Source organism: Podarcis filfolensis (assembly GCF_964270895.1).
Source record: "Podarcis filfolensis genome assembly, chromosome: 1".
Lineage (NCBI taxonomy): Eukaryota > Metazoa > Chordata > Lepidosauria > Squamata > Lacertidae > Podarcis > Podarcis filfolensis.
In genome coordinates this window covers 12452172-12475612 of record NC_139604.1, presented here as the reverse complement: position 1 = coordinate 12475612, position 23441 = coordinate 12452172, and the positions used below count along the sequence as shown (strand labels likewise).

The 23441-nt window shown below is 43.9% G+C and overlaps 1 protein-coding gene across 1 annotated transcript in view; it reads right to left on the bottom strand.

Moving 5' to 3' along the window:
- Positions 1-2284: 2284 nt before the first annotated feature.
- The window catches only part of LOC310768349 (aldehyde oxidase-like), a 54686-nt gene continuing 33529 nt past the window's right edge, over positions 2285-23441 (bottom strand). Inside the window, exons 25-35 of the mRNA XM_083626337.1 lie at positions 22348-22539; positions 21028-21255; positions 18891-18986; positions 16793-16921; positions 15351-15425; positions 13109-13161; positions 11826-11940; positions 10160-10225; positions 9080-9268; positions 6042-6209; positions 2285-5763 (exon numbers count right to left, since the gene is read on the bottom strand). Coding sequence (XP_083482463.1) covers positions 5710-5763; positions 6042-6209; positions 9080-9268; positions 10160-10225; positions 11826-11940; positions 13109-13161; positions 15351-15425; positions 16793-16921; positions 18891-18986; positions 21028-21255; positions 22348-22539 — 1365 coding nt within the window. The 3' untranslated portion in view covers positions 2285-5709. The remainder of the gene's footprint in view (positions 5764-6041; positions 6210-9079; positions 9269-10159; positions 10226-11825; positions 11941-13108; positions 13162-15350; positions 15426-16792; positions 16922-18890; positions 18987-21027; positions 21256-22347; positions 22540-23441) is intronic.

Sequence of the window (23441 nt, the reverse complement as noted above, 5' to 3'; positions counted from 1 at the left end):
CTTCAAGGACAGTCCACACAGAGTGCATTACAAATTTACACTCCTAAGGTTACTAGCCAGAGCCATAGCTAGGTGATCTTTTTTTTTTTTTTAATAATTTTTATTAACTGGCCAATCACATCAAATTAAATCACATCACATAAATTCCAAATTACAAAGCCAAATTTTTAAATTTTGTTGGGGGAACCCATACTTCAAGATCCAAAGGGGGATTCAAATCATCTTCTTATTACTGCGTTAGTGTCCAAATCAGTCCCAATCAGTCCACACAAAGCTCATAATTCTATCCAGTCTTATCTTGGTGTTTCCACATCATATCTTATTCATATAATTTCTCTTTTTCTTTTACGATCTCTTCTGTTAGTCTCCTTAAGCCGATAAGCAAATATAATAATCCTGTGTGAATTTCCCGTTCTTCCAATTTAAGTCCAGATGGTTTCCATATATCTCCTTCGTAGATAACATCACTCTTTCCATCATAAATCAGGCATTTTTCGCTCTTAAGTCCCACAGAGAAGTTAATCCACGATATGTAAACAGCTCTATTTCTCTCTTTCTCCTCCCAGACCCAAGAGCTCCAACAATGCCTCCCAAGATGGCAACGGCATTTTTAACTGCGTCATTCCAAAACTCTTAACTTTCCAGCTTCGTCTTGAAACATTGCTTTGGTTCGAAAGTTTATCTCCACACAGCCTTAAATCACAGCTTAAGTCCTTAAAGTTCTAACTCATTAGGGGAGGGGATTCTTGTTAATCACATAAAGAGGATAGGAAAGTTTTTATTTCCCCCTCCCCCCTCAGTCATTTGCAATACCGTATCTTGACGTATCTTCTCATATTTTGTTCTTGCCTTGTTATCAGAGATCTCTTCTGTCAGCAGTCTTTACTCCCCCTTTTTCCTTGAAGTATGTGCAATTTATCTCGTCCAAATTGTTTCTTTTGAAGATTCTTGCAAACTAGAGGCGCGGATCAGGGACGGCGTCCAGGAGTGCCGAAGTCCCACAGGAGGGCTTTGTGCCTAGTGCCCCCACCCCCACAAATTCGGGGGTGGTATAGGGCACAGCAGGCAAAGGCCGTCCCCCCCATAATCCTGGGGGGGTTAAGGAGGCTAATTACCCCCATCATAGCCTCCAAATTACCTCGTGTGGGTCGGAGAGATGTTATTGTCAGCCATCTTCCGATGCGCCACCTAGTGGCCCCCCCGTAGCTAGGTGATCTTGTGCCCCTTGGCAGAACAGTCCAGATTGTGCCCCCAGCCACAAACAAATTAGCTCTTCTTTCTGCCTCTCCTCCAACACCCCCCCTTCAATGCCTCATGCACTTCACCTTGTAGTAAATTCTTTTTTGTAATGAGTTCTGATTGAAGGACACCAAGATAGAGAAGGCTGACCTAGATGATGGTATATAGGTGTCTCCCCACTTACGCGTGGGTTACATTCTAGGCCCCTGCCTGCATAAGTGAAATCGCATAAAGTGGGGAGCACCCCACTTTAATAGGGAGAAGGGCATGGGAGCCAATTCCTTGGGGCCAAGGTTGCTTCACCCCCCCTAAAATATTTGAGGAGCCCTCCCCCACCAGTTAATGGGCATTGCCATTCAAATAGTGTCCATGTGCTCCATCTTGTGGTCAATTATACAGGGCGGTGCTTACCTGCCCCCCAATGTATTTTATTCAAGTTGGCACCCTTGAGGGAGGGTGTGAGAAAGGAGGGGGGGAGTGACTCCAGAGTGGGCAGGCTTTGAAGTTGGTGTGGGCCCTTTCCTGTTTGGCCGCAGGCAGGGAGCTCTGGCTGGACAGGGTGCTGGCCAGCGGAGGGTCTTGGCAGCTGATTTTGCGCCCCCCCTCGCCTGTGCCCCTGGCAGGGGCCCATCTCGCCACCCCCTAGCTATGGCCCTGTTACCAGCAGTGTTTGGATCACTGTGGCAAGGCTCTCCATGTCCAGGGATGGCAATAGCTGGCAAATTGGCCAGAGATAGTAAAAGGCACTGCTTGTGGAAGCCACTTGAGCCTCCAAAGACAGCTGTAGGAGCACCTCCAGGTTATGCACCTGTCCCTTCAAAGGCAGTGCAACCCTGTCCAGAACAGCTAGCCTCCCCAATTCATTGACTTGAAACTACCTATCCATGTTGAGTAGTTCCTGGGATTATACCAATGGTAGGATCAGGGTTGACAGAGATGGGAAAAGGTATCAACATTGCATATTTCATTCCTCATCCGACTCTATAATGACTCTCTACTTAACACGCCCAGCACTTGTGGGCGGTTTCAAGTAAAAGATCAAAAATGGAAGCTTACAAAGTTTATTTATGTAATAGGACTCCAAGGTACATCTGTCCACACTAAAACAGAATGGGACCTTTTGTTCAACAGAAATGAATACCAACAGTTGTAGTGATCACATCACCTTAACAAGCTTGATTAAACCAGCAAACATTTCCCAGACTTAGGGTACTTACAGATGACCAGGTTATCATTCATTTTGATTTGTTTGCACAAAATTTCTTGAGGTTATACACCATTAGTTGATACTGATTTGTGTGGAAATTCTAGTACATCACATCAAGCAATTGTAACCCTACATTTTCCAGTGCGTCTTCCCAACACTTTCCTTGCTACAAGAAGTGTCATTTAGAGGGAGGAGGGTTTGTTGCATAAGAGTGCCAAATACACTTTAATTTTGTAACCCGAATTTGCTACTTGCAATCGAATTCCCCCTGCAAAATAGCAAGCAGAATACCTTACATGCAACCATGCCAACAGATTTTTGCATTTTTCTACCAATATTACAATAGTACAATGCATGAGATGCACTGTACTTCTTGCTTGAATTTTTCTTTGCACAGAAATGCTAGCCTGCTGGATGAGGCCAATGGCCCATTTAGTCCAGCACCCTGTTCTCACAGAAGCCAACCAGATACCTGCAAGAAGCACGCAAGCAGGATCCAAGCATACGAGCCCTCACTCCTTCTGCGGTTTCCAGCAACAGGTATTCAAAATAATACTGCTTCTGACCATACAGACAGAGCACAAGTCTATTCTACGTTTGTTCAATACTCTTTTAAAGGCTTCCAAGTTGGTGGCTATCACTGCCGTTTATGGGAGTGGGTTCCAGAGCTTAACTATGTGTGAGGTACTTCAATAAGCATCACTGAATGTCCAGGACTTCTAGTGTTATGAGGGAGAAAATATTTCCTCAGTCCGCTTTCTCCATGCCTCACCTAGTCTTATAAAATCCTATCATGTCACTACTTACTTGCCTTCTCTCTAAACAAAAAAGTCCAAAATGCTTTCCTCACAGGAAAGCTGCTGCAGCTCCTTGATCATTCTGATTGCCTTTTCTGAACCTTCTCCAACTCTCATCCTGCGCATCATCAGTTTTTTCTGCTCTTCTAAACAAGATTCAAAAAGGTATGAAATTATATCACTGCACCTGTGTACTTAGGCTGCTTTCAGACAGGTACTTATTGATGGGTGTTCCTCGTGCAGTTTTTTTTGCACAATCTCATTGGCATCAAAATGCTACACTGTATATTCTCCCTCCTTTAACCTGCATTTACCCTTCGGCGGGGGGGCGGGCCCCTTATTAAAAAAAAACCAAAACTGTTGACAACAACCCAATTGTGATTTCTAAACAACCTACTTACAAGATTAAGTCCCTGCCCAGAAGCCCTCTGTAAGATTTAGTTCTGCTTTGGGTGAACGGACAAAAAAAGGGAGGTGCCGCCAAACACAGAATCTTTCTTCCAGCTTTATAATACATAGCACAATTTGCCCAGCGTCCTCGCATCGTTACACTGTGTGCTTCCTGGCCCACACCAGCCAATCCTGTGAAGCAAGGAAAGGCACAGCTCAATGATATCAAAATACAGGACAAGTTGTACCAGATGGCACAGAGGGGAAAACTCACAACACTGCCATTTTCATATCGATCCAAGGTGCATGCAAGGGTGTGGGTGCAACTGCACATACACAGCATCGGTTAAGTGAAATGCAAAACCCAGGAAAAAGAGTGTGAGGACAAGGACTGTGAGTGACAGCTGAGATGGAGAACCTGGGGTCTCCAAGACCAACCATATGGTATGGTGGCATGTGGACTCCAATAACATTTGGAGGGGTACCAACCCTGGATCTCTGGGAGTCCCAGGAACTGCCATTGTCTTAGCCGGAATGAGTGCAACTAGTCTTCTTCCTCTTCCTCCTCCTCCCATTAAATTCTTTGCCACTCTCATCACCCATGAGCATGGAAGGGATTATTATTTTTTATATTGCACATCTCTAATTAAACTTGTTGAGAAACTAATAAATTAAAGTTCGGTGAAGTGCAAGCCAAGTGATTCAGTCTTCCTGGCAAAGCTACACACAAGAGAGTAACAGGGTAAGTGTGAAGCAATATTACTTGTAGGCTTCATTACTCGTGCACCTGCATGCTTAATCAATTTTAATCCATGCTGTAGTTTAAAAAGGTGTGATAACAAGGCACATAATCAAACAACAGATCACTCCTCGAATTATTTCCTTCGCCTTTCAAGAAATAATCTGCATGCTAGCCTTAGGAAGTGGCATATGCATCTTTTAATGTGCATGATTTTTATTGCCTAGTGCTTGATATTCTGGAAAGACAGCTTATCTTACACAACCCAACCGTCCCAAGAGATAATGCATGAACCAGATGTCTAAGATGCACAAAGGGACTCTTCCTGGCATGCACCTTGTACCTTTAACAGTCAGCAGTCATTAAACAATGCTGTCTCACACCCTGAGGATGTTGTCTGATGCCCCGAGCCATCTTTCATGCGCACCACTGCACAGTAGGTTTCCTAAAGCCAAAACCAGCTCAAGATTTATTTTACCACAGACCTTGTTCAAAGTAAATAAAGTGAATCAATTTGAGATTCGCACTTCAAAGACAACAGCAGCAGTAGGCAGATGCTCAGTGGCAGCCAATCCTGGCATGTGGGAACAGGGAAACACACAGCATAATGAGACGAGGAGGATGCAAGGCAAGTTCGGCTACTATCAGCCTTCGCCAACCCAGATGTTGTTGGACTCCCAAGTCCCTTCAGCTCCAGCCATTTTATAACCAATGGTCAGGAATGATGGGAGATGTAGTCCAAAGCATCTCAGGCTCACTATGTCGGGGAAGGCTGAATTAGATATTGCCTGAGGTTGGGGGAACTCTGTGCATGGTTGCTATGTCTAGTAGCCGGCACATGTTTTTGTGTAACATTTAGTAATACCTTGAAAAACTGAGGGAAAGTGGTGTGAAAGAAGCAGAAGATGGATGGAAAGGTGGTTAGAGGTTGTAGGAAACTTAGTAGCCAGAAAAAAGGAGGGGACGATGAAATGGGACCCTGGGAGAGGAGGGAGAGTAGACAGGCAAATGAGATAGAGAGGCAGGAGACCCCTGGATCTGCTGAGGGGGCTCCATGAAGGAGACAGAGTATGTTAGCACTAGGAACCAAGCAAGGCAGATAGAAACAACCACCAAATGGTTAATGGTTAGGCCTTGAACTGTAGCAGCCTAGTACCAAACAGTGTGAAAATGGTAGGAGACTGTCATGTAAATGAATGTGAAGCCTGCAATATAATTCCCCACAAGAAAGCAACTACTGAACTAAAATGAACTGCATTTGTTGATAAAGCACTGGAAGATGTTGACTTGAAGAAGTTAGCACTTCATGGCACTTTCTGCACATTCCTGGTTCTTCTTCAAAGGGAGATTTCCCACGAAACAGTGGACTTGCTTTTTTCATCCTTTGGGATCTAGAAAAATGAATAAATAGTAAATGGAACAATCAGTCTCGAAGAGTCATTGCTAAGGCTTGTTGCTAAATCAGTTTGGACTTCTGTGCAACTGATGCAACAATACCTGAAGGCAACGAGAGAAAGCCACTGGAGGCACAAAAGATTTAGGGTGCCATTAAGGACAGACAGACCAGAAGATGCTACGTCCTGATTTTAATTTAAGAGTAACCTATTCCTCATCCTGACAGTCATGAGAGAAAGAAGAATTAGGCACCAGATGCATTAAAAATCTTTACCATCTTCGTAAATTGGTCATCACAAGCCATTCGCACTCGTTCAGGAGTCAAGGGGCTGTTCAACACAAAGTCTGATGGCAATCCTCTTTCCTTCCTGGCAGCCGCCACTGCATCCCATATTGCAAAAAAAACAGAGCTCCCCAAGAAAAGTGCCGCTTCACCAAGGCCCTGCCAAAAGCAGAGACAAAAGCAGTGAAATCATGTTGAGGCATTAGCAAATATTTCACATCAAGAACCTTTCAGGGAGCATCTCTGTCCGCACATGAAATGAGTTTTGTTTTCTCGTTGTGTGGGAACAAGACCCAGCATCTGACACACTCTTAAGAGCTTGGTGGCATCAGCCTTTGTGGACTCACTTGGGCAAGCAGGCAGACCTTACATGAGCCAGCACCTTCATGTGGCTGATGTGAGAAGCCACAGGAACCTACTACATAACACCCATGATGAACAATACACTCTTTGCCCTCCCTGTGCTCAGGGCTGGCTCCAAGCTTGAGGGGGCCTTCACGATGGGGCCACTAGTGGGCTTCCTGATTCGGTATGTGGTGAGTGGATGTTCTAGTCTCATTCTCTGTCCTTCCACTTATTTTCCACTAAGCTCCAAGGGTGGTAGGTGGCACTGCCTTTTTGAGGAGGAGGAGGAGTAGTGATGGTAGCAGAAGTAGAAGCACTCCTCAAATCAGTACTGAGTGGCTTATCAATGTCCACAGATTCATAATTGCAACGGTGCCCACCTGTTGCTCATTGGTGGAGAAGGAGACAGCTGTATATCTAACAAGGGTCCTGTGGCAGCCTTTCTGAGAATGCTGACTGCAAACTCTGGGTTATTTTAGAAAGGTTTTTAACCTATTCTGAGTGGTTGCTTTAAAAATATATGTGAAAGCATGAGCTTATATCCACATGTGTGCACATGCAGCTTTTTAAAGACTAACCAAAATGAAAACAAACAATGTGAGGCCACACCTCTCTGCTAGCAATGCACGGCTGCCATTCAAGAACATATTTTTCTTGTGTCCTAGTCGGTTCACAAAGATCGCTCACCGTATTCCGAAATGGTGGCAGCCGCAACTGCGGCCAGTCACAGGTGCTGGAGAGCTAAGGGTAGTGGGAAGAGCAAACTGCCCATGCAGCTGGCTGATGTTACAGGCTAGGAATCTGTGACTGTTATTATTCTGCCCCTCTCATCTGAGCTTGGGCTGCCACTATATAGCTCCCCCTCATCTGTGTTTATACTAAGATGCAACATCTGTCCAGTTCCCTGGAACGACGAGTTTCATTTTACATGCCACACTTTTTACATCCAAAAGGCCAAAAGTGAAAAGCCCTTTTGAGTGTCAGCCCAATAAGATCAAGATGTGGATGGACACAATTGGTGTCACCTGATATTAGTGCTTTCCCAGGGGCAGATGGGACTTGTCAACTTGGGAAGGGAGCCCATCTTGGAGAAGGAAAACACTGATCCTAGACCTCAAGATGCCATGTGGGATATCTTTGGAAGAAGAAAAGGCTAAGGAGTAAACCCTGCACAATTCCAGAGTGGAGCCCCTAAAATGGTTGGATGTACAGTATGCCTCTTTCCTTTAACTCCTGCAGTCAAGCTGGTGCAAAACATATTGCTCTACTTTCCTGTGGAACACATCAGTGAGGCTGAAAGGGGAGGCTCTTGTCATCTGGGCAGCCCAGGACCTCCATACATACCGCCCAGGCCTGTGCTACAGGGAGGTCATTTTGGTGCTGCTAACACAGTGGTTTGAATTCACCCCTGGAGGTGCACTCCATTGTCTCTCAAAACAGATGGATGCCAATCAACAAGCAAAGGTGGTTAGCACAGCCAGCAGAGCTACAGATAATAACACTCAAGTATGTGGTCTGCAAGGGATAATTTAGGCCTTATAGTCACATTCCGTCAAGCTGCGTAACTGGCCTAATCCCCCATTAGGCTTTTTGGCCTTGTTGTGCTAGAAGTTTGACATAACTTGTGTTCTGTTTGGCTGCAAGTAGATAACTGTGCTCTGATTGTTTTTGGCTAGTTGGCACAGTTTTTCTAGCTGCCACTGCCTCGATGAGTAGTTAAGAGAGACGGCTAAAGGTAAAGGTAAAGGTACCCCTGACCATTAGGTCCAGTCGTGACTGGGGTTGCAGCGCTCATCTCGCTTTATTGGCTGAGGGAGCCGGCGTACAGCTTCCGGGTCATATGGCCAGCATGACTAAGCCGCTTCTGGCGAACCAGAGCAGAGCGTGGAAACACTGTTTACCTTCCCGCCAGAGCAGTACCTATTTATCTACTTGCACTTTGACGTGCTTTCGAACTGCTAGGTTGGCAGGAGCAGGGACTGAGCAATGGGAGCTCACCCCATCGTGGGGATTCAAACCGCTGACCTTCTGATCAGCAAGTCCTAGGCTCTGTGGTTTAACCCACAGTGCCACCCACGTCCCTGTCTCGAAGGGTAGTTAAGAGAGAAGGCTAGGCCACTGTAAAAATTGCATTCCTTATTTCCGATTGTTTTATAGCCTGTTCTGCTATCATGCCTCCAAAAAGGGCTTGGAATGCCTCAAAACTGACTGCTCTTCTCCCGATAGGGGGGCATGCTACAGTGAAAGAATTGCCTAGCAAGGGTTCCCACTGGAGTATGTCATGTATTTTCCTTCTGGCTCTGCTGCATTGTGGTCTGCAATCAATATTCCAATGTGAAGTTGAGGACTTCAGTCTTAGGGGAGACAACTTGCTCAATAACATGTCACAAAACGGAATGAAACACTCCTGATATTATATCCATGTGGGCATAAACCCAACCGCTGTTAAGCGCATTTAATCACTGTTGATTTCAATCGCACTTATGCCTGAATGGCTGTGGGATGGATTATAGCCGCATGATTAATAATACAGTAACAAGATATTCATAGTGAAAACAACTTATTCTCTCATATCATTTCCATCCCACCCTCCAAGTCTGCAGTTTTTCCTTCAGTAATATGGGTCACTTAGGTTTAGCAGGAGCGAAAGGGAAGAACTGCACCTTGGATTTCAATCTTCTTACCTTGGATGAGTAGATCGCTGTTGGGTTTTGGCTAGATGCCAACAAGGAGACACTGATCTGTTCTGGAATGTCACAAACAGCAGGGATCTTATACTGATCTGGGCCCCGTGTGTAGAGGACCCCCTCTGGGGAATATTTGAGTTCCTCTGTTGTGTAAAGACCAAGGCCCTGGACAAATGCACCTTCAATCTGCCAAGAGGAAGTATAGCTTATAGTGAGATTTCCATATACTTTGTTGTGTTACATTAATACGAGCTTTCGTTACATTGTCTGAAAGTGATGCTAGCTTTAAAATTATAATTATTTATTATTAAAATTGAACAAATGAACCATAAAAGCAAGCATAAAAATCTAACATCTGAAAGACAACTAGACACCTTACCATTAATATTGTAATTAGACTTTCAGAATTCTATGAATAATGCTGGCCTTTCACAAATATTTCAATTCTTTCTTCTCTTTCTCTTAAATTTCACCATCTAACAAAGCTGAAATGGGTGGGTCATAAAGAAGGCTGATCGCCAAAGAATTGAAGCTTTTGAATTATGGTGCTGGAGGAGACTCTTGAGATTCCCATGGACTGCAAGAAGATCAAACCTCTACATTCTTAAGGAAATCAGCCCTGAGTGCTCACTGGAAGGACAGATCCTGAAGGTGAGGCTCCACTACTTTGGCCACCTCATGAGAAGAGAAGACTCCCTGGAAAAGACCCTGATGTTGGGAAAGATGGAGGGCACAAGGAGAAGGGGACGACAGAGGATGAGATGGTTGGATAGTGTTCTCGAAGCTACCAGCATGAGTTTGACTAAACTGCGGGAGGCAGTGGAAGACAGAAGTGCCTGGCATGCTCTGGTCCATGGGGTCATGAAGAGTCGGACACGACTAAACGACTAAACAACACATTTTAATTACCCATTTCTATCATAAGAGTTGGAAGGAGGTCCAACCCCGTGCTCAGTGAATTTATGTATTGTTGGGTTTTGTATCTGTCACTGAACAGGATCGCCTTCCAAATCATATGATTCTAACTGAAGTGAATTTAGCACCTCATAGCAAAATGAAGAAATTCTCAGGACTTACCTGACCTATATCCATTGCCGGATTGATGCTGCATCCAATGTCCATAACAATATCTGTTTTGACATTCTGTTAATGAAAAACAGGTTATAACTTTGTATTACATTCGAGGGACTGAAGCATGAGGAGATGAGCCAAATATTATGGATAGGATATCGAGAATTTGTACCCAGTGTGGTATGACCTATTTGTGGCTCATTTTGAGAAATAAGTCCCAATGAATTTAACAATACTTTATTTGTTATAAGTATGCTTAGGGCTGCAGTCCTTATCTTGTAATATTTCCCCCAGTCTAAAACCGTATTAAAGTCAATGATGCTACTTTCATTTTTAGAAGTAGGTAGAATGCACAACACTTTAATGGAAAAGTAACAGTAGCCAGGAAAACTGGTGCATTGTATTGGCTATGGCTAAGAGCTTTGGCTAAGAAACCAACAAATACCAGCTTTTGAATCCTCCCAATATACTGATTGAAAATGTATTGTAACTTTTTTTTTTTTTAAACTGAAATCTGTCAATTTCAGTTTCTCTCATATTCTCTTTTCCCCGGTCTTCCGTTTGCCACATTTCAGTCTGTGAAAAGTCCTCAAAAATGTGTCAGCATTTCAGTGCACATATCTTCTAATATACCAATTTTTGCAAGCAATTTGCACTTATATAATTGCGTTTTTGTATTCACTAAAAAGAAAAAAGAAAAAAAAGAAATAAAATGTATTGTAACTTTTGAATAAATGTTTCTGGTTTTTTTTAAATACAATTTTCCTTCAACTGTGAATGTACCGGTCAGCCTTTCAGCCTTAAAGCCAGATTCCCATATACCAAAAAGGAATAATGCTGCAGGAATCCTGCAAAAATTAGAGATACAATATATGCAAAGTGGACTACACTCGTTTATGTGCTATATAAATGCTATGTATTCTTTTTATCTTTCTGTGGCAATAAACACTATACCACTTCTATGGGAAAATTCATGTGCAAATGGAATTCATAAATTGTAAAACTTAAATAAAAATCTGTCTGGTTCTGCACAAGACTGCCTGCTTTTGCCCAGTCAGCTTTGGAAGAAAACAGCTGGGAAAAGGTCAAAGTAGAGGCTGTTGGCTACAGCAACACAAGTGCCCGGATGAATTCAATTCACATGCATGTGCCATAGCAGCAACTCATGGATTACTGAAGTCACACGAGGAAGGAGGAGAGGTTAAACTCAACTCACACAAGAAACCACTATGTATCCTGCACCCATTTCCAATTACCGTATTTTTTGCTCTATAAGACTCACTTTTTCCCTCCTAAAAAGTAAGGGGAAATGTGTGTGCGTCTTATGGAGCGAATGCAGGCTGCGCAGCTATCCCAGAAGCCAGAACAGCAAGAGGGATTGCTGCTTTCACTGCGCAGTGATCCCTCTTGCTGTTCTGGCTTCTGAGATTCAGAATATATTTTTCTTGTTTTCCTCCTCCAAAAACTAGGTGCGTCTTGTGGTCTGGTGCGTCTTATAGAGCAAAAAATACGGTAGCTGTGCTTTGTAGAAACCAGCAGGATTTATTGCTGTCCACTGCAAACAACTGTTTAGACTGAATACGACAAAGAAAACACAAGAGCCTTTCATTAGTTACACAGGAACTTGGCTGTGCTTTTTGCACTAGCTGTTAAGTGACACCTGACAGTTTACCTTGTGGTCTCCAGTCAGACAGTCTATTTCAACCTCTGCGCAGGCAGCTCCAAAAACAAAATATTCAAATGGGTGGCCTTCCCCTTTCTCCCAGTCCATGTTTGCTTCATAACCTCTGCAAGAAGCAACAAAGTATGTTGGGGAGTAAGGGATGCTTGCAGGCGTGGGAACAGCAATAAAAGAGACAAGGGGGGGGGGAATAGCAATAAAGAGCCTCACAATCACAGTGATGTGCTGGACCCTCAGTTGGTACAATCAGTCATGACAGTGGAGCTATGTGAGATTTGCTCTGATAATGCATCATGTTGTTTAAGAACATAGCAGCAGGCCTGCTGATCAGATCAAATGTTCATCTAATTCAGCATTCTGTTTCTGGAAGTGGCCAGGCCTCCAGGAACCCCACCAACAGGAGATGTAGGTAAAAGCCCCCAACATTCTTCTCCCCCAAAGCCAGTCAATACTATAATGGCTAATACCCACTAATAGATCTATGGATTTGGCTTTTCCTCATTTAAAGCTGTATCATCTACCACTCATCGTTGCCACATTATAGTCTCCCTTGATGCAGTCAGAATGCAGCGCTGACCTGAGTTCTCTGATTCGGAATGACTTTTCCTTTACAGAAACATAAAAAAACTCCTCCAGACTCACTGACAGCACGTTTAACCAAATGTACAAATTTCTGAATGCGACCAATAATTCCTTCCACTTGATCAGTGGGCTGGATCCAAAGTTACTGTGAGCAGAATGCAGATCATGAGAAAGCCCATGAGGTGGGTTGGGGAGGGGGAGAACAGGTGAGTTTTGCCTGAAAAGTTGCTCTGGAGAGTTGGGAGTGTCTCTGGAACCATTTGGGAAGCAGCACAGGGCAGCCTTCCTCTTTCTCCAACTGGTTTTTAAAAAATGCATCTTTCTCCAGCAGGACGATCTGCTGGATCTTAGTGCCTTTCACTCACAGAAAGATATTCACAGAAATATTTCACTGAAATATTATCAATTTAGTGCCATCAGTGTGCATGGTTCATTATAGAGTGCAAAACAGTAGGCCACAGTCATGTATCTTTCACTCTGCTGCCAACATTCTCCTTCAGGACCTTCATGTACAAGACTAGACACGACATGCCCTTTTCTCTGTATGCTTATGTCTAAGCAGTATATGCAACTACTAAAAGTATCAGCTCAAGTCATTCATGATCCCTGCAGAAGCTACCTTGTTATGCAAGTCATTACAATAATTCTCTTTTGACAGTCACTTCTTGAAGTCATGAGTTAATATCTAGTACCTGAAATAACCTATAGCTGACAGATTGATACTCTGCTCAAAAGCTTCTTTGGCCTGTAAAACAAGCAAGCATAGTAAGTTTATTCCTTCAAAAAGCAATCTTGTATAAAAAAAGATACCATGGCCATGCTAAAACCAAGACATTCCTATTAATATTTCCAGCTAGACGATCAACTCATGGGCAGGATTTGAGCTATGAGTAACAGAAGTAATCAGGCAATAATATTGTGGTTATGATTTAATAGATAGAATATAGGGGGCAGCAGAAGGGGAGAAAGAACTCCATGGAAAAAGGGGTGGGAAATCAACAAAAAGAAAAGACGAAATTGTGTTTTGATTGTATATGTTAAAAATGTTGAAACTTAAAATATAATCGAAAAAATTTGTATTTCCAGTTGACTGAAATGGAATGTTGCACATATGAGAACTGTGGAAATGAGGCTTTCACTGAGTATGTAAGACTGCTGGTAGGAGCTCAGGTAGCTGAATACTCCTCCAAATAAAACAATCCCATCCATCCAGAAAACTAGTGTTTCAGGGAGAAGTATGGCCTAGCCTTCTTCCTGACATGATAGTTGCAAGCAGTTATTTTTTCTATGGAGAGGCGTCCCAGTACATGAGCTCTCACTAGCACCACACACAGGTTTATTAGCTTAGTTAAGAGTCAAATTGTACCTGATTCTTAGTAGCCGTATATTTTCCTCCAGCAAAAGAGAAGCACCTGGTGGTGGTGGAAAAAGTTGCTTTCTATATAGCGGCGTGCGCCATAAAGCTTCTGGAAATGTGTCTACAGTACCGTATTTTTCGCTCTATAGGATGCACTTTTTCCCCTCCAAAAATTAAGGGGAAATGTGTGTGCGTCCTATGAAGCGAATGCAGGCTCCTTGGCTTCAGCGATAGTAACGTGAAGCCTCTGAAGCGCAGAGGGAACAGTCCCTCCGCGCTCCGGAGGCTATGTGTTGCTTTCGCTGAAGCCTGGAGAGCGAGAGGGGTCAGTGCACACTGACCCCTCTCGCTCTCCAGGCTTCAGGGATAGCCGCAGCATGAGTTTCCGCTGCACTCCAAAGGCTTCAGGTGGCTATCCCTGAAGCCTTTGGAGCGCAGTGGGAACCCGCGCTGCGCTCCGAAGGCTTCCGGTTCCTTTTGCTGAACCCGGGAGAGTAAGACTCTCCCAGCTTCAGCAGAGAGGGAGAGCTGTGCAGCGCCCCTTCAGTGAAGCGGGAGGAGAAATGGAAGGGGCTCCGTTTTTCCTGCCGCTTCGCTGAAGGGGCGCTGAGCAGAGAGGAGGAGAATTTTTTTTCTTGTTCTGCCCCTCTAAAACAAGGTACGTCCTATGGTCAGGTGCGTCCTATAGAGCGAAAAATATGGCACTTCATTTCACCTCCTCACTGCTCTTAATTTAAATGTTAATTCGTCCACTCAAACCGTAGACTAATATCCCCCCTGGAATGTGTCCTTCAGCTGTCGTAACACCCTGTGCTTGCCTAGATGAAGTACGGAGAACTGTGCATGCAGAACGGTGGGAGGGGGATGCAGAAATCTGTGACTTTTGTGCAGCTGCAATGTTGTTTCCTTTACAAAGGTAAGAGTCATCAATTGCTGTGCACACCACTTCCCACAGGGGAAAGCAGTTCTTGGTGTGAAAAAGATTCCTCTCCTCTGCACTAAGTGCATTAATTTAAGGGACAGTGGAAAAGAAAACAAGCCCATTTATAAAAGTGTGAATAACAAATCTGAATGAAGAAACTTGCCAAAGGCAGGGGCAAAGTCCTGCATAAACACAAATTCTTCATATTCCATTTTCTTTCTTTAATCATGTTGCGGTAAGCTAGGCAAGTTAAAACAAGAGGTTATGACTTGGCTCTAAAGTCATATAACATTTAATACAAGTCAAATGTCTGTTGTGGTGCTTCTTATTTAATTGCTGTAAGTCAATCAATCCCTTTGTTATGGTCAATAGCCAGTGGTCAAAATAGAAACGTCCAAATATATAAAATGATCCCCAACAAAACAAAGTAAAGACTGACAATGCCGAAATTACTAGTAACTGTATCATACTATAGAATACCAGGAATAGAGAGCAAAATTACAAGTTGCTAAAGTTTTACAAGAATCAGTACTATAATTAGCCATGCTGCAAGAAATTGATGCTTTCTGATCTGAAGGGAGTAAAAAAACATAAAATGTGCCCTGGGAATTTCCATATAAAGGGTAATCCATGGAAACCACAGAACTAATCTTACCCACTCTTTCCATGTGCCCTTAGGGTTCTGTCTAATGATGGGCTCAAGATGTTTCCGGAGGGTCTGGCAGGCATCCTGATGACATTGGCACAAAGAAGAAAAAATTCTATGTAAGACATTTGAAGGGTTCTGTTTTTGCCGTACTGCTGTGCTGTTGCTCACACCACAGGAGTCATTAAACACTAGACTATGGCATTGCCAAGAGGTTATTTCAACAAAAAACCAAGAGCCTCCACATTCAGTCCTGAGCAGCTTAAATTTTGCAACTGATGCCCAGGGGAAGGGCATCAGTTAAACCTCATTAAGACTTCTTCTGTACTACAACCAACTGGGCAAATTTGCACTAACCAGATGTTGCATGCTCTGTGCTGTAGCTCATCAGGTAAGGACCATAGCTCAGTGGGGGAGTATCTGCTTCGCATGCAGAACATCCCAGGTTCAATCCCTGGCATTGCCAGGTAGGTCTGATAAAGAGTCTTGCCTGAAAAACCGGAGAACCACTCCCGGTCAGTGTAGACAAAACTAAGTTAAATGGGCCAGATGTCTTACTTGGTATATGGCAGTTTCCTATGCTGTTCCTGTGATTCGTACATTCCCACCTAGCTGTTTGAAATCCATTGCAGGATAGAGCATGAGACTCTTAACCTCAGGGTCATGGGTTCGACCCCCACATTGGGTGAAAGATTATTGCATTGCAGTGGGTTGGGCTAGATGACCCTCATGATCCCTTCCAACTTTACAATTCTATGAATCTGTGAAACTCCCAGCACTTTCCAGCTCAGCGTGTATCTTCTCTGCAAAACACAATGTTGCTCAAGGTATGGGAAAAAGAGAAAGTAGGACTCAGCTCCTGAAGGAGTGTCTCCACCCCCATCGTTCAGCGCCAAGGGCCTTCTGGCGGTTCCCTCCCTGCGAGAAGTGAGGTTACAGGGAACCAGGCAGAGGGCCTTCTCGGTAGTGGCACCTGCCCTGTGGAATGCCCTCCCAGCAGATGTCAAGGCAATAAGCAACTATCTTACTTTTAAAAGACATCTGAAGGCAACCCTGTTTAGGGAAGTTTTTAATGTTTAATGCTGTACTGTGTTTTTAATATTCGGTTAGGAGCCCCCCAGAGTGGCTGGGGAAACCCAGCCAGATTGGCGGGGTATAAATAATAAATTATTATTATTATTATTATTATTATTATTATTATTATTATTATTATTATTATTATAGTTTATACGTTATTTAAGGTTGCAATCCTAAAACACAACCAGGCACCTGTGTTCAAGAAGTCAGTGGTGCTTTCTTCTGAGCGTTTTTGTGCACTTAGTATGAAAGTCTTTCAAAAAAAATCAATACATTTCATCATCATCTAACAGAAGTAAGCTCCTATGAATATCTTTCAAGAAGCTGGAACCTTGGAATTTTGCATTAACTAGAAGATTAATATCTTATTTTACCTTCACTGCCATTCCATTGACATCCGTTCCCATTGATCCAACTGAAGCACATGCATTAGGGACTGTCTGCGTACTTGTTTCACAGAAGTGAATATTTGACATTGGCATCTTTAATTCTCGGCTTGCAACCTAGAATGAGAAAGGAAGACATACAATATTCTGTTTTAACTACAGCAACCTAGACCAGGCTTCCTCAACTTCGGCCCTCCATATGTTTTAGGCCTACAACTCCCTTGATCCCTAGCTACCAGGACCAGTGGTCAGGTATGATGGGAATTGTAGTCTTGAAACATCTGGAAGGCCAAGGTTGAGGAAGCCTGACCTAGACCTTTACACACACACACACACACACACACACACACACAAGGGTTACACCTCATAGTTCTGCTTGTAAAAGGTCTTTTTGGGTTCAGTGGCATTCACAAAGACACTCAACAAATGCCATTGACCCAAATTCCCCCACTTTCAGCAGCTGAATACTGTATGGACATGGTCATGGAGGGGGTATAGCTGGAGAAATCAGATTAAGGTTTAGCTCCTCCACAATGTCTACCGTATGTAGACCATACAAAGAAGCCAGAACCTATTTTATTGTGTACATGTATCAGGAACTGATAACTATTTAATCTGCTTGTGTATAATCACAGCTGTTCTGCATATTAACCAGAGTAATGCTGAAGATAGGTGAAGAGATGTCAGGAGAGGTTGTTGTTGTTGCTCCTCTTTTAATGCTGCAGACGGTTAAGGGAATCTTCAGCAACTTTCACATCTTGGCACCATCTTCTTTGACTAACCTTATTGCCCCAATGCAGATTAATGTTGAAGCAGAATTAAATTATGGCTAAAAGCATGTGAAAGTAATGCAGACCAGAAACAGCCAGGTTTGTCCATCTTTTCATCAAGCATAACTAGCTCATTGTTCCCAATGTGGCTTCCCAACTACAAATAAAAGGCAGTATTGCGTGGCCAGGCGGAGACCCCCCAGCCCCAGGTGACCCCCCCAGGTGGAATAATGACTCATGACAACGTGTTATGGGATTATAATTGGCCGAAACTTTATTAAACTTTCAGATGTAGAAAGACCTTGGCTTAGGCATTGGGCGTTTATCCCTCCCAGTCCACAGCCAGGGATCTGGGGAACATCAGGGTTGTCCAAACAGTGTGGGGATTGGGCTGGCTCTGGAGAATGTATGTTTAAGCAGAGAGCCCGCCCCCCATTTCGCTGCAAAGCAGGGGAGAGCACTGACAACCTATCGGCGTACGGCCAGTGACTCCACTCAAAACAACCCCTTTAATGGGGAACCCTGGGATTGCCGCTACAGGGGGGGCATGGGTCGCCGCTTCACGCCCCGCCCCCCAATTTAGGGAAGATAGACTAAAGGATTCCGCCCAAGGCCTGAAACTGCCAAAGTTGTGACTGTTTTGCTACGGGGAAGGCAAAACCTGCCAATGCAGGGAAATTCCTTCCCGATCCTTCAACAGGAACCATCAATGACCGTAGCAGCGCCCGCATACCTGTAAAGAAGATGTTAACCTGCAAAATGAAGGCATAAACTGAGGGAGGGCAGGGGACTGAGGACTCCCAGGTAAGTTCCACCCTCTATTGTGTATGAGGGGGGTCCCAACCCTACCTGGTCGATTCCCCTGGCAACACCTCCCCAGCTGGGATTGGTTTACTGTCTGAGGTGGGGTGGGAACCTCCAGGTATCCAGCTTGGGGAGGTGAAGCCAGGCCAAATTGCCGGAATCCTGTGGGATCAGGGGGCTGCACGCGGCCACGCAAAAAGCGCCCCCCATTTGAAGTGGGGAGCAGTCATTATTAGCCACAGCTAGAGGCAGTAATGCTTCCAGTTCCTGGAAACCACGGGGGGTTGGGTCCTCAATTAAAACTGGGGTTTGTAATTACCCTTACCTTGAGATCAGACCACTATATTTCATCTGGCATAACTTCACTGAAACTAATAAATAGATGCCAGGAAGTAACATGGATTGCTGCCATCTTTTTAAAGCAGAAAATTAAAGATGTCAATCAGCAGAAAATCTCATTAAAGCAATTTGTTATTCACACACATAAGCAAGAGATAAGCAATTCCTAGTACCTGGATCATTTTGGTGTGGAGCCCTTGCCCCATTTCTACACCACCGTAAGTCAGAAGCACGGACCCATCGGTATACAAATGAACCAGAGCAGCGGCCTGCATAAAATAAGAACACACAGTTTGGCTCTGCACTCTGCATGAAATGAGCAGAAATGTTTTCAGTTGGGCTGTCTTTATCAATCTAAAAGTGAAGAGTTATATATATTTTAAAGAGACGCTCTGCAGTGAAAGGTTAGGATTGCTGCTACAATCTGCTGCACTAGTGTTAGCCCTATTATTAGGTCAGGGATTGGCAACCTCAGGCCAAGGAGTCAAATGCAAGCCTCCAGGATTTGCCCTGACTCTTCCCAAGCCACACCCGCTCTCCAAACACAAGTCCCTAGCCGTCCATGTTTCACACCCTACACGAGTGCTTCTCCCTTGCTGGAATATGCACTTGAATACTGATAAGAAGAGTTTGGATTTGGATTGCTACCCCGCTTTATCACTACCCTAAGTAGTCCCAAAGCGGCTAACAATCTCCTTTCCCTTCCTCCCCCACAACAAACACTCTGTGAGGTGAGTGAGGCTGAGAGACTTCAGAGAAGTGTGACTAGCCCAAGGTCACCCAGCAGCTGCATGTGGAGGAGCAGGGAATCAAACCCGGTTCACCAGATTACGAGTCCACTGCTCTTAACCCTACACCACGCTGGCTGTTGCTCGTTTGGAAGATAGAAAAGGGTGTGTAGAAACTAGCCAATGGTCCAAAGATGAAATTCACACTTGTTGCTCTGTCAGCTTCTGCCTTTGGCCCTCTTCACCCGTGAAGGTTGACAGAAGGGCTAAAAATTATTTCCCCATCCTTGCATTAAGCAGAGGAAAACAGCTGCCCCAGGCAAGCAGATGCTGGGATGGTAGGGAGAAGGGGTATAGGAGGACAGAGATACACGCAGCCTAGCCTGCACCCCTAAGCCAGTCTGCTGTCCTCATGTATGGTGGTGGACATTGCCTGCTCAGAAGTGCTGAAGTGAGCTTCCACTGCCAAATTTCTGTATGTGGAACTGGAAACGCCCTGTCCTTGTGGACAGCAAAATGTCTCAGGGCAGTCTTGAGCACGGTGTTGCTAATCCAGAACGCGGCAGCCAGACTGGTGACTGGGAGCGGCCGCTGAGACCATATAACACCTGTCTTGAAAGACCTACATTGGCTCCCAGTACGTTTCTGAGCACAATTCAAAGTGTTGGTGCTGACCTTTAAAGCCCTAAACGGCCTCAGTCCAGTATATCTGAAGGAGCGTCTCCACCCCCATCGTTCAGCCCGGACACTGAGGTCCAGCACCGAGGGCCTTCTGGCGGTTCCCTCACTGCGAGAAGTCAAGTTACAGGGAACCAGGCAGAGGCCCTTCTCGGTAGTGGCGCCCTCCCTGTGGAACGCCCTCCCACCCGATGTCAAAGAGAACAACTACCAGACTTTTAGAAGACATCTGAAGGCAGCCCTGTTTAGGGAAGCTTTTAATGTTTGATGTATTACAGTATTTTAATATTTTTTTGGAAGCCGCCCAGAGTGGCTGGGGAAGCCCAGCCAGATGGGCGGGGTATAAATAATAAATTATTATTATTATTATTATTATTATTATTATTATTATTATTATTATGCTGGTGGTACACAGTGCTAGTAAAACTGCCATGTTGATGGTTCACCAGCAATGTAAGGATAATGATGATGATGATGATGATGATGATGATGATAGGAAAGTCAAAGTTGCAGTGGCGGAACAATGGAGCTTAGTGGGAATTCCATGCCTGCTTGGGGGTCTGTCATAACTTGAGAATACACCACTGAAAGCTGCAAAGGAGACGGCATAAATAAAAACCACTCCCATTTATGGCCCTCCTACAGTCAAAGCGCAGTAAAGGATTACAACTGACACTGCTGCCAACCATGGCACACATATCAGGAGCATGTCTGCCCTTGTAAGGGAGAGTAGCTCAGATTTCAAGTTGTGTGGCCAGGGGCATGCAAGTGGGAACTGCGGTGAAAGGGAGCACTTTTCAAAAACGAAACAGAAAACAGCCAATAATAATAATAAAATAAAATAAAAACAAGAAAGGCAAGTGACCGATGCTTGTCTTCTTGTACAGTGTCCAGAGAAACTGACCTGACCTAGGGAGCGTAAGCCAAATCCAACAGGGAACGTCATGGGAATAATGGCAATCCCTTTTTTCTTCCAGTAATTGTCCTTATTGAATTTATTCACAGCTTCTTTCCTGGTGTGATACATAGACTTCTGAATGCATTCATCCCAGCATCTGAGGAGGTTCTCTGGGTTGAGCTCTTGTTTATAAGCTGTCTGTCCAGTTTCTTTGTACATATTTTTTTCTCTAATCTGGAAGACAAGTATCTCAGCAAACTGCAATATGGTGCCACATAATTAGCTTTGGGAGCTAAGATGTATTTACCCAAAGCCAAACCTTATATACCGTAGATTTTTCTCAGCCTATTGGTAGAATTGGGCCTATTTATATTTTATACACACACACATACACATTTGAACTATTACCAGATCATAAAGTATTATTAATACTAGCATCAATACAAGCAAGTAACAATAATATACAGGATACCTCAAAAGCAAGATTCAGTCACACAAGGAGACTTAATTATATGACCAGGATCAATATACCGTATTTTCCACTCCATAAGACGCACCAGACCATAAGACGCACCTAGTTTTTGGAGGAGGAAAACAAGAAAAAAATATTCTGAATCTCAGAAGCCAGAACAGCAAGAGGGATCACTGCGCAGTGAAAGCAGCAATCCCTCTTGCTGTTCTGGCTTCTGTGATAGCCGCGCAGCCTGCATTCTCTCCATTAGACACACACACATTTCCCCTTACTTTTTAGGAGGGAAAAAGTAAGTCATATAGAGCAAAAAATACGGTATTTGAGAAAGCAAATTTTTCAACAGTGGCTTTCATCTAGGTCTTATTAATACAGAAACCAAACAAGCCCATTTCTTATGCTACATTACAGCTGAAAGGGTCCCAAAAGTGGGGAGCAGGGAGTTGATAGCCTGCCCACCACTAGAAAGCAAGAGGGCAATTAAACTATTGATGGGACTGAAAACAATGTTAGATGCCAAGTTCTTATCTCCTACTGACACAGCTACATTTCTCTCAGGCTAACACTCCTTTCTGATAGGCTTTCTGAAAGTTCAGTCTCCCAAAAGTCCTGTGAAAAGTATCTTACAGTCCCTGGTTTATCTGAAATCTTCAAAAGTTAACACTTTCTCCTCAAAAAGATTTCCTCTGTGTACTCGGGTCTCTTCTTTCTGGGAGTGCATAAGCTACTTACATCCAGCCTTCGCTCTCACACCTCTTCCCAGAATGCCCTTTGCAACCAGGTGCACTTTTTCATTCACTCTTAAAATTTCAGAGCCATAGGCATGCAGTTTCTCTTTCTCCCCGCCCCCAATCTACCTCCTCTGGTAATAATCCACATCTGGCTGCAACGCGCGTTATCCAGGCTTCTGTAATGAGTCCTCCTTGTGGGAAGCCGAAGCCACGGAAAGCAGTGTTGGGTGGCATGTTTGTCTTGCAAGCGCGGGCATGAGCTCGGATATTGGGAATCTTGTAAGAATTATTCAGTTTCAGCAGCATTATCTCCGAAACCTTCATTAGGGGAACATTAATAGCTGAGCATGAGAATAACAACAATATGAGAGAACAGTGGGCCGTTCGCAACATAGGATGACCTTCTTCTAATACTGGCATTAACCACTCCCACTCCCCTCTCCAGGAACTCCTGAAGCTGTTGCCTCCATTTTTGCGTATTGTTTTGGCAAGGAGAACACTGAGAAGCTGGGATGGTTAGTGCTGTGCTGCTACTAGGTCTCTTGCCGAAACAAGTTGAGCAGAGGTTAAAATAGGCACGAGGAGGAGGACTGATTACAATGCACAGAAATGAAAATGGGATCAAACAGGCAAGAAAGAAGCTAAGGTTCATATGTGGTGGGTATGCGAAAAAATGAAAATATTTTGGGATTTAATATATAATGAGTTAAAGAAACTTTTCAGGTATACCTTCCCCAAAAACCCGGAGGCATTCTTATTAGGGATAATAGGGGACGAAATAAAAAAGGAAGACCATAAGTTATTTCAATACGCCGTGGTGGATGCTAGGGTTCTTGTAGCACAAAAATGGAAGTCATCGGAGATTCCAATAGTCATGGAATGGCAGGAAAAGTTTTTGAATATACGGAATTAGTGAAAATGACATATAAGATCCAACACCAAAAAGGGTCAAAGTTTGTAGAAGAATGGAGTAAATTTGTAATGTATATAGAAATTAACTGTAGAAGCCTAAGAACTATAGCAGGATTAACATAATTCTTGTGACGTGTATAGAAAAATAGAAGAAACTGTAAGAGAGGATGTATACCAAGAAAACCACAACTGGGAAGGAAGGAAGTCAAAGCGTGATTTAGCGCAATGTAAATAAGATGACATTAAGAATGATTGTAAAGAGTGTTTTTTCTTTCTTTCTTCTTTTTTTGGAAAATGTTAATAAAAAG